The sequence below is a fragment of the Metschnikowia bicuspidata genome (genome assembly GCF_001664035.1).
Source record: "Metschnikowia bicuspidata var. bicuspidata NRRL YB-4993 chromosome Unknown METBIscaffold_4, whole genome shotgun sequence".
Classification (NCBI taxonomy): Eukaryota; Fungi; Ascomycota; class Pichiomycetes; order Serinales; family Metschnikowiaceae; genus Metschnikowia; species Metschnikowia bicuspidata.
Window position 1 is genome coordinate 1,348,122 of NW_017387734.1, and position 12,068 is coordinate 1,360,189.

Genomic DNA, 12,068 nt, shown 5'->3' on the forward strand with positions numbered 1-12,068 from the left:
ATTGGTAGATGGAAGAATTGGTAGATAAGATTTTGGTAGATGGAAGATTTGGTAGATGGAAGAATAGGTAGATAGAAAATTTGGTAGATGGGATTTTGGCAGAAGGAACATTGAGTAGATGGAAGTTTGGATGTAGAATCTGGCAGATGGCAAATTTGTAGCATGTCGAATGGGAAAATGCAAATCAAGTGGATGCAAAATTAGAAGATGCCAAACTTGGGGATATCGTCATTTTGGGATGGCGGGAACTTAAAGGGTGGTTTTTGTGGTTGGATTTGCTGGGGTGTCGGTGGCTTATATAGACGCGAGTCTTATTTCAGTGCCACCGGGCTCGAACTTATGATTCGAGAGAAGGACCTAGTGTATGATTTGGGGCGATCTTTGTGTTGCCTAAGGTTTTCTATTTTATAATTTGTTTTATTTTTGTTTTCTTTTTGTTTTGTTTCGTTTCGTTTTTGTTGAAGGGGGCGTTCGAAGACACGTGTCTTAGATTTGTCATTGTTTTGACACTGGCCGTTCTTATGGGTTCAGTTCTGGTTTGGACGTTGGTGGTTTATTACCATGCTCAGGATCGCATTGTGGGGCCACTTGACCTTTACTCGCAGAAAATAATGAAAGGTCTGGGAAATGAGGCATGAGAGTCTTTCACTCAACTTTGGTTTGGAATAGGGTGGCCTCTAAGCAACTTAGTGGTTTGTTATATATTTCTTTTTGGGCCGGCAGTTTGGTGATGATGTATTTATTGACATGGTTTAATACCTTTTCGTATCGCTTTTCGGGGCCGCACCGATCGGCATCAAGTGCTATCTGAGGAAAATATGAATGAGGGCATGGATTTGGTGACTGTTTGAAATGAACTTTTTCTTTCATTGACAAAGTGTCTGATTTTGGGTTTTGTCTTTGGACCTTATTTTGTTTTGAATGCTCTGTTCGAGTGTTGATGAATCCATATAACGTTCCGGGTCCAATTCTCCCAGGCTCTGCGGCAGTGCCATTTCGAACATCCTCAAAATCACAAATCTAAGCTGGTTAATTAGGAGTACCATCTGGAGAAGCATCTTTGGACACTCAAATAATAATGTTTCCTTCAAGGCCTTTTCTTTGCTTTTCGAAATGCTGGCGGTTTTTTGTTCCAGCTGGTATTTAATACTGGTAAGGAACTTTGGGTCCGACTATGACCCAGGCTGTTGCAGCAAAAAAGATCTGATTTCTGACTGGTGGCCCATACGGATTATGCTTTTTTGTTGAATGATGGTTGTTTTGGGAATATCTTATTATTTTGGCTTTGCTCCAATTTCATTACTAGTTATTATGTTTGAGGGCCACTGCTCTAACTCAATGATTGTGATTTCAGGCAAGGTCGAGTATGACTTGGAGTTATATACGAACTGCCTTAATGTTGGGGGTTTTTCTAAAAAGCAAGGCCTGTAAATAGATTCATCGTGGATTGTCCGCTTTTTGTTAAAGGTATTACCCATTTTTATGTAGAATATGTTGAGCTGTTCAAACCCTGGCGGTTACATCCATTTTGTATTTGCGGCTTTCTGGTTATATGTTCGAAATAACCTACGCTATATCAAATGCTGATTTGTGCAAGGCGGCGTTATGGCTTTAAAGAATGAGGCTATTGGAAATTTAAAGGGGGTATTATTTTGAATTTGTACTTCACAATTTACGGTTGCCAAGCACTTTCCTAGATAGGTTAGTATCAAACAGAGTAGGCTACGAACTCGCAAGCCAGCCGAACGAAATCAATATACCAAAAGCAGCTTTCATAGATTGGGAATTTATTAATAAAGGTGTGTACAACTTTCGGCTGCACGCATCCCTCCGGAAGACTTTCTAGCAAGTTGTATTACTTTTTTGACTAAAAGACAAATACAAATAAATCTGACAACAGACTTGGTTTTAAGGCGAGATACATGAGCCGATTTAACTGGCGGTATTTGTTCTTTTTGTCTCGATAGAAAGAATACTTAGGGTTTCAAAAGTCTTGGGTTATTGTGGTTGTTTTTCTCCAATTTTGGAGCTTCCAAAATTCTGCTTTTGATTCAAGTGTTAGTTCTTAATTTTTTGTCTATGAATCTGAGCTGGTAGCTCGAAGGCTTGGTCAGATTGGCACGGGGGTCTCTACGATACCTGCGAGAGCTTGTCTCCCATCGAACAAAGAATGATAATGTCTCGATTGAGTCCTAATACAACAAATAAATTTAGTGGATTTTATCAGCTTGAATTAATATTGCAATACCTTCAAATTTCCCGTTTATGTTTTCCCTGGTGTTGTATGCAACTGCAGACAATTACACCTTCAACGCCGCTCAAAGTATGATGTTTCGGTTGAGAAGATGAGAGACCAGTATTTTCTGATCTCATGCTGCAACAATTTAAAACCAAGCAAATTTCGCGGCTCAGATTCAGCATCTCCAAATGGCTGTCACCTAGTTATGCAGTAAGTAGAGATTTGTGATAATCAAAGTTTCCCTTCAGCGCTCACAGACTTCTAAAACCTGAGTACTTTCCAAATTTTTCTGACATGAGATCAAAAGGATGTTTGACTCAGTTTGGTCTCACCTATTGTTATTTATTTTTTATTCATGTTTCGATAAATCCCACACCGATCTGAAATGGGAACTTGTACTTCCTCACCACTGTTGGCAATGTCGAGCACAATTGAGTATAAGAGAATATTAGGGCACTCCATAAAAGATTTTTGTCAAATTAAACCCAAAATCTTCCCTAAAACCGATTTCAATACCTTGAACGTGCTTCAGTCGAGTCATGAAAAAACACTGGTGGTTCTGAGGCGTGGTGCTGCCAGATTTCAATTGCATATTTCAATTTAATTATGATGAACAAAAAAAAGTTTTATGGGAGGAGATATTATATAGGCTTTTTCTAGGAAATCTCCTTAAAGAAATTTGATAAGAAGGTTTAGCACAAGACAATGCAATGTTGGATACGAGTTATAAGGTTGCTGGAGTTTCCTAGCGGAGAAAATGAAACATCTTAGAGTGGGGCTTGCATTCGATGGGCCAATGGAACGTATATTAGCCGGAAGTGCGTCAAACGATACAGGAGTCTCTTCAAACTTGAACCTTGAAATTCTGCAATGTATAGATCTTGAGCAGTATCTCAAGCCCGGCCAGACTTACATATACAGCTAGAGATGATTTCGTGTTTCCTAAAAAGTCCTTGCGATTTCAGTCAAATAACGGCTTGCGCCATATGATTGTGATGAGTGGACTGGAATTTTTTCTTATTTCTTGGATTTTGTCAGGTCTCTGAATGTGATTTTGCTGGGTTCTATGTACGAGTTTATATTGTTCGGTCTTTCGGCTGTGAGGGTTTGGTGAATTGTGAGGCCCGAGTGCATTTTTCTTTCTTCCTTTTAGCAATTATTTTGACAATGAAGTGAAAGTCATATTCATGACTGATTTCTCAGGTCTAACAACTGGGATTTGACATTAGTAAGGCTATAATGAAAGAAGGTAATGATATGAAGATGGACAATACGCACACAAGTCGGAATTTCAGACCGGGGAAGTTTTTGAGTTAGTCCGCACAGAAAGAACCCCGTTCAAGACGTTTATCTATTTTTCAGCATGCTCGAAGTTTCATGGAACTGAATTGTTCCATGGACCCAGTTTTGAAGCATCTGGAGGAGTTTATTTGATTTGCAACTAGGGCAAGTTGACGATTCCTTCTAGTCATATTTGTATGATTTTCGCACAGCCAAGGTCTTTTCGAAAAGTACGGCTCATACGTTCTGCCCAAATATTATGTGGTTCATACTTTTGAATAGTATTGGTCCACCAATAAAAGAGTGCGACCATGGGGCCCAAAAGTTTTTCCACCAGTGCTCTTCACCCCCTTTCTTCTTGTATATGTTTTCAAAGATCTGAAAGAGACTCGATGGATGAGCTAAATAGATTGAGTCTACTTTTGAGCTGATGGTTTGCTGAAGGGTGTTGAAGATTATCGCAAGTCTTAGTTTGTGGTCCAATGTGGGCACTATTTGAAATCACTCGTTCTGCTTTGTTCCGGTTTATTTTGGCCTCTTTGATTCATTCTAATTTGGTCCAGTCTATTTTGTTCCAGTCTATTTTAGAATATCTACTTTTGCTCATTCTGCTTTGGCCCGTTCTACTTTGGTTGAGTAGTGGAATCGTTCTGCATCCTTTACGTGAGGTGAGTGAGACAATAGCCTCAACCAGAATTCACGAAATTACCTGACGCCTCACTAGTTATGGAGCGCCTCGCCACACAACTGCTACCTCGTACGAAATCCCCTTTTTCAGCCGCAATAAAATTTCTCTACTGGCTAGTCTCTTCACTTGCCACCCGTGCACATTTAAGCGGTGACAAACAGAACACATGACTATTGCAACCCAGGATTGTCCATACGAGGCTCGGCATACTTAGCCATAAGCGGCCCTCGGGTGCAGGCGTTGTATATACGTTTCCGCCCCATTGGGCGCGCGCGGCCCGGCCCACCAGGCTTATGAGCAGCTGGAGATAAGTGCCACCAGTAAAGGAAATGCAATAGATCCGAGAAAAATCCAGCGGCAGGCCTGTGGGATTTTTTTGAAACCCTGTGAATCTCGCCCTGGTCTTTTTTACTGGTTTCAAGGCACAGCCCGATGATTTTCCATGCCCATGCCTTATGCCGTATGGCCCCATGCCTTATGCCGTATGGCCCTAGAGGACCTCGCACTCATAACCTGCCACTAAAAGAACATGCTCAATACAATAACACGCTCAATACAAGAACGCGCTCATTATCAAACGCACAATACAACAATGTATAGCTGCGCTTTTCCTGCGCTGCAGTGCCTCGAGAAGCTCTGACTAATCAGAAGAGAAAATATAGCCACAGATCGCCGCGAAGGGCCCCGCCCAGATCTCGGCACACCCTGTGCCTTATGCTTCGTGCTATTCTTTCTTATCTCTGTGTCTATTTTTACACCGGGCGGGCCTGCGTGGGGCCACTCGCAAGCGGGCCTGCCTGTGCGGCTGATTGTGGGATGGCCCACATCTTGCAGTCGGATCGACAAGTAACAGCGGCAATTGGAGCGATTTTCGCCCGCACGCCTAAATTTGGAATTGACACCCATTCGTTGAGGGCGCCAAATAGGGGCCCAAATACGGGTCCTGGCATGCCGCAGTGAAGCGCCGGAGCCTGCGTCACGTGCCAGGCGCCAGGTGCGGCGAGCGCCAGTGAAACAGCACCAAACAACTGCGCCAAAAAAACAGCGCCATGAAAAACAGCGCCATAAAAAACAGCGCCAAACAACAGCGCCAAAGAAAAACAGCCCCAAAAACAGCCCCAAACAAAAAAGCGACAAACAAAAAAGCACCAACCATGACATGCCACACACAAAACACACAAAGTATACCGTGCCAGAAACACAAGAGCTTCACCTGGAATATCAAACCATCTCACCAAAACCACCAAAACACCTCCAAAATAACCCCAGAATAAACCCAGAATAACCCGAAAAACACCCCCAAAAAGACTCTAAATCACCCCAGAATCACCCTTAAAATCACCTCCAAAAAGACTCTAAATCACCACAGAATCACCCTCAAAATCACCCCCATAACATGCCGCCATAACTTACCACCAAAACCACCAAAACACGACAAGTCACACTTAACATACCACCAAAAAGACTAACAAAACCCCCAGCACCTCCACCCAATGTGTGTCGGCACCCCCGAACTCCTAGCACATACCCGCAGCTTTATGCTAACAAAGATCGGAAGTTCAATCAAACCACCCGAGTTTAACTGGCCCCGTATCCCTAATTGCAGCCATCAGCCCCATATATTTTGCCGCCGCGCCAGCGAGAAATTTGCAGCACGGCCCTCTGGAGTCCAAGCCCCGTGCTGCCTGTTTGGGATATCCTCTGCGCACCGCACTCTATGCAGGCCCGCGCCGCGGCTAGCGGCTCTGCTTCTGCTGGGAGCCCTGGCCCTCCACCTATTCTTCCCGCTGGCCCCACCGGTTTTTTTCCTGGAGCTCCGCTGTGTTTTTCCTGGCGCTCTTCCTGACACTCCCCCCGACACTCGCTTCCCCGCCGCCCCTGCTCCGGCCCTTGCTACCCCGTTTGCTTTTCGCTCTGCCTGTGTCTTCCCGGCCCGCCTTTGGCTACAGACTCCCCGGTCATATATTCCCCTTCCCACTCGCGCTTTTCGCACCTCAGACACTCCCCCTTTATAATGCATTCCACCACACTACTAGGCACCCTACTACGGGCCCAGCTCGTGATGTGCTTTGCGCTCGCGGCCGCCGCGGTGTCGCGCCCGGCAGTGGACTTCGATGCCACCGGCGGCCGCATCGGCCTCTTGGGCGACTTTGACGGCGTCTCCTTCTACAACGCCGAGAACGCCTCGGCCTTTCTCGCCACGGCCCCGGCCAACTCCCTGGCACTTTACTTGCGCAACCTGACCTCGGGTGCCTCGCTGGTCGTCGCCTCCTTAGGCGGCGGCGCCGTGTCCCAGGTGCTGCGGCTCGCGGCGGACGCCGTGCTCGTGCTGGGCTCCTTCTCGTCCGTCAACGGCGACACAATGACTCCGCCCATCATCTTCAACCTCTCGCTGCTGGAGGCCACGCTGCTCCTCGACCTGGCTCTGGGCACTGCCGCGGCCTCGGGCTCCGTGCTCGCCACTCTTGTCGATGGCGACCTCATCTACCTCGGCGGAGACTTGGACTTCAACAGCACCTACGGCGCCGCCATCTACAACCTCGCGTCTGGCCTGCTCGAAACCTTGCCCTTTCTTGGCTTTGGCGAGAACGCCTCCATCAGCGCCATCGCAAAGTACCCGCCCGACGCGGATGACGGCTCCATCATCTTCGGCGGCTCCTTCCACACATTGGGGCTCCCGGAACTTCTCATGCATAACGTTTCTGTCTCTACGGAGGGAACCTCCAACTCGACCAACACAACGCTAATACAGGCCGAGCAGCTCATCTCCTTGAAATACGCCACGTTCCTGAACGTCAACGGCCTTTCTTCGAACGACGACAGCGCTGTCATCTGCCCTGCAACGAGCTCCACTTGGGCTCTCGAGGACGCGAGTGGTGGTGAATGGTCTGCGGAGCTTCCGTTAGAGATGCAGGGCATCACCCCGACAAAAATTCGCATCTACGTGCCAGACGACACCCTGAATGGCATCAGCACATTTCGCTTCTACACTTTTCCGAACAATGGTATCATGAACCTTACCTACGTCGACCCCGCCACGAACCAAATCGCCTACTGCGATGCATGGTGTCCCTTGCAACTCTCATCAACCTTGGAGGGGAGCGCCGATCTGAACGTGGATGACGCTGACTCATATTCCGATGACGACTCTGTCTATCTGGATGAGAACGGCTCTTTCTTTCGGTACCTCGACTCGGAAACAAAAACCCGCAGCGTGGGCTACGGCCGCGATTTCCAGGAATTCGCTCTTGTAAATGATATCCTGGTCGATGCATTCACTTTGTCTACTGTTGGCTGGTATGGATCAAGAGGCGAATTTTCCGGCTTTGAATTGTACCTGGACGCCATAACGGTCTACGGAAACGATACACTTAATGAACTGAACTGCGGTAGTGAGTCGGACCAGGCTTCAAACTCCGCTGTGATTGAGAGCGGTACTTGGCAAGCAGTCCTGTCTCTTACTGACTCCGAGACTGTCACCAATTACTTGGTCTCAATTGTCGACGACTCGTCTTCAATGACGTTGTATCCAAACATTTCATACTCGGGCGACTACTCCATCCTCTTTTACACGCCTGGGTGTACTGCAGATGGTTCTTGCTCCGAACGGTCCTTGGTGAACGTGACTTTGATTGACGACTACGATCAGGTCTTATCGACAAACATCATTTATCAAAATAATCTTGACGACAAATTTGACTATCTATACTCTGGCCATTTGAACGGCTCATCCTCAGACAATCGAAGAAATCGGGTTCAGGTGGATTTTATTAGTGCGATAGATTCATCTGCGACCAGCCCGTGGGTTGTGATCGATAAAGTGGTATCCAACATTTTATTTTTGGACGAATCTGTCTTATTCGACTCCACTAACTCTACAACAAACACCACCTCATCATACATTACGACAATGTCCTTGAATGGCTTATTCGAATATTCCTTGGCAAACTTCTCTACGTTTTCTCAAGATTCGGTTTTCGAGAACATAGATGATCAAATCATCATCAAGGACACAAACACATACGTGGGAAACTCCACAATCAATGTTTTGAGTGGAAATTTGTCGAATGATTCGTCAATTACAAATGTTGTCTATGCATCTGGAAGCGAACTCATATTCTTACACGGGAACTTGGATTCTCTGGATATTTCTTTGCTGAACAACAACTTAATTACGCTTGCAGTTGATGGATACAATTCAACTGCCAATGATACCGAAATCTCCTCCATAACGAAGCGTTTTGTGAAACGAGACGATCAGACAATACTCGGTGCGACTTTCAATGATTCAATAACCTCAATTTACGATGTTGATGGTGGTATTTTGGCCTTGGGCGAGTATACTATTAGTGAATCTGATGGCTTGAGCAATTTGGCAGATGGAAACTCATCTACCACAACAGCGAACAACTTTGCACTCTTTTACCAAAATGAATGGTATTCATTCGGTAACTCGTATATTGGTGATCTGTTTTCCCAATTTTCATCCATTGTGTTAAACGGTACAGAGTTTTTCATTTTTTCAACCTCGGATGGCGTTTACCTTCCATGGGATAATTCCAACAAACAATGGTCAAATACCAGAGACAAACTCGACATTACTTCAGCAGTCTCTCTCGATGATGAGCAACAAGTTATTGGTGGTTCATCCTTCGGCATCATGGATTTTTACGAAAGAGATCAGGCATACTTACTGAACAGCGAAGAGCTTTCCAGTTTTGACGTCGCCATCACAGAAGGTTCGGTGCGCATATCATATTACCTAAACGAAACTTTCAGTGTTATCGGTGGTACATTCATCTCCAATAACTCTATAGAAAATGTCGCTTTATTGGTGAATGACATCGCCGTACCCCTTCAAGATACGATCGAGTGGCAAAATGACACTTTTGTGTCTAAGCTCTACGTGGATACAGATGATGATCTATTGTTCATTGGCACAAACGGCTCAGCAACCATACACAACTCTGATGTTGCCGGTCTTCTTGTATACAGTTTGACGAACGACACTTTTTCAAGCATTCAACCTCCAGACCTCTCAACGTCTGATGGTTCCCTGCTCGAAGTCAACGCATTGGCACTTTATGATCAAAGCTCACAACTCCTTGTCGGAGGGAACTTCGATTTTGCAGGCTCTTTAGGTTGCGCATCGGTGTGTTTGTATGATATTGAAAACACACGCTGGATTAGTCCATACTCGAGTTCTCTGTCAGCCCTGCTCAGTGGGACTGTTACAGACGCCAAATTTATCTCATCGAGCTCAATTTTACTCAGTGGCAACTTGACATTAAACAGGTCAGAAGCAAGCTTTGTCATGTACGATTTTGGTGAAAACGACTTTGAAACTGCTGGAGACAACATCAACAATATCGCTGTTCCTGGAACTGTGCTGAAGTTTATTATGAATGACAACGCTGATAAAAGTTTGGCTATGAGAATGGCTGCCATCGGCACTGATTTTGTCATGGGCTACGATGGAAACACCTGGTCGAGAATCGATGATGACATCGAATTGTCTGCACAAACGCAGCTCACCGATTTGAAACTCGTGCAACTCAGCGAGAGTAACTCGAACAATCTGAATGAAACATACTTTGATCGAGATCAAGCCTTGTTGTTATCTGGCTTTTTCAACTTAACAAACTACGGCATGGTAAACTTGGCATTGTTTGATGGAACCAATTGGATTCCATATGTATTCACTCTGAAAGACTCCAATGTTGGAAATGTCAACTCATTGCTCCTTGAAGAACTTTATAAATCTCAATCATCTAGTGATTTAGAGACATCAACAAACCAGATGACCACTGGCCAAGTCGTTGGAGTTTCTTTGGCTTGCGCGCTTGGCTCTACCGCCTTGCTTGGCTTGTTGTATATGATTCCCATCTTTTTCATGATGGGAGAATCAGGTAGAAAAGACAAGTCTGATCAAAGGATCCATGAGGATGAGATGATGGACATCGTGAGGCCCGAGGACTTGATTCACGAGATGGACGCGCAAAGAAACTATTAATTCTCAGATTACTTGATATATAATGAATTACGAATATACAACTTTTTAAGCTCTTTCGGGTCCCGTGTACTACTAGCTATGTATGTGAACATGACAGTCGAATTTGAAAACGCCTTCTTTTTGAATGGTTGACGGAAGATATATCATTTACATAAAAATGATTGAAACATGTGATCTCACTCTACCTCAAGAATCGCTAGTGTTGTCAAAAGGCCTCTTAAAAATAATTTTTGTTCAAAGGGATTCTACCACTATGATGATCAATGATAAAGATTTGAAAGTTTGAGTTTCAGAAAAGGTGAAATTTTCCTTGTAGGTTGGCTTACAAGAATGTTATGCGAATTCCATTTTTTCAAAAGAGGCGTGTTGTATTTTGGCTAAGTGATTAGCAATGCTCAACGTGCATTTATATTAAGAAAATGATTTTTATATAGCATGTTCATCCCTTGTACTGGGAGTTGAATAACTTAAGATATAAATCTAAGACTTCAAGTCATTAGAGCATAAAGAAGCACAAGCTCTTGCTACAGTATCTTTTCCTAAAGACCTTAAATTCGGTGTTCATTTTTAAAAATGTAATCGCATTAGTCGCATCTCAAAATTGATACTAATGAAGAAAGGACCTCGATATATCAGCCGTGTGTCGGTTTTAGCAGCATATTTCTAAGACTTTCCTTTTAAAATATACGAAAAAAAAATACAGATGAATTACTACAGAGATAAATTTGGGACACACTGGGTGGGTTTCTTCTCGCTATAGAGTCTTATGTGGGTTTTAAAAATCACAAATTCTCTTCATAATTTCAGGGACAATATGTATACTCACGAGTACGCTTCTAGTTGAACAATATTTGGACGTTGAAAATCCTAGTATTCGTTGTCATTTGGGCATAACTGACTCAAAAGTCTCCTCATTTGGTAGATCTGAAGTTTTGGCCGTGTCGTTTTTAGTTTGTTAATTTCATCTGATAGAAGGGACAGCACTGTGAACCAATTTATTGTCATCTATCTTAGGATTTGTTGTTATTGTATTCGTCTACTTCACCACCTATAAGTGTTTGCTATCTTTTTCTTTGGCTATCTTCAAAAGAATTGTGTGAAACCAAAAGCCCCTTCTTTTCATTCCTACTCTATTTCTTTAAACTTTAACAATCATACGGTACAGCCTTTTTGGCAGATTATTTTAATAGCTGTATTTGATTAAACAAACAAAATTATACAACAAGATATAATAAAACACTTTTCACTGCTGCTAAATTTACTCATAGAAGAACAGGGTGAGTTTTTGTGAGAATTTGTTTGATCTGTTCATGATTTTATCGTGAGCTATCTCCAGGCGGTGGTATGGCCCTTGTCCTAGTACTTCTTTTGTTAGATTCGTCTGATTAAAGGAACCAAGTAAGTGCATTGTATACACAAAACCCTCAAAGCAGCTCCTTTATTTTTTTAAATTTTTTTTTTAAATTGTTGTTTTTGGGTTTTTTTTTCAAAGAAACATCATTTTATTTGGTGTCACTGGAGGGATGTGAAAAGACTTCCGCCCATAACCAATGCCAACCACTTGCATAGAATGAACTAAATGTCATCGTTCCATAGGATATGTTTTCCTGAGGGCCCGCGACCATAATTTAAGTCCAATAGCTTTTGTTCATAATACAACGTATTGTATGTGATATGTCCATTGAGAGGAGTGATAAAACATCCATTTGAAAACCAATCCTATTGTTTTTACTGTTTCACAAACTACAGACCTCTACATACCAAAGGAGATGCGGTGGCTCAATGGTAGAGCTTTTGATTCCAAATCAAAAGGTTGCAGGTTCGATTCCTGTCCGTGTCAAATTCTT

At 43.7% G+C, this 12,068-nt stretch overlaps 1 protein-coding gene and 1 non-coding gene across 2 annotated transcripts; both read left to right on the top strand.

Annotated features, from left to right (window-relative positions):
• Positions 1 to 6,022: 6,022 nt before the first annotated feature.
• RAX2 (Rax2p) lies at positions 6,023 to 10,268 on the top strand. The gene has a single exon (XM_018856098.1). The coding sequence runs from the start codon at positions 6,223 to 6,225 to the stop codon at positions 10,219 to 10,221; it is 3,999 nt and encodes a 1,332-aa protein (XP_018711163.1). The 5' UTR covers positions 6,023 to 6,222; the 3' UTR covers positions 10,222 to 10,268.
• Positions 10,269 to 11,989: 1,721 nt separating this feature from the next.
• On the top strand, positions 11,990 to 12,061 carry METBIDRAFT_t167. The gene has a single exon. It is a non-coding gene; the product is annotated as a tRNA-Trp (tRNA).
• Positions 12,062 to 12,068: the final 7 nt, after the last annotated feature.

Bases quoted from the DNA above. Each gene is read 5' to 3' on its own strand.
- RAX2 (XM_018856098.1), top strand. From the start codon at position 6,223: ATGCATTCCACCACACTACTAGGCACCCTACTACGGGCCCAGCTCGTG.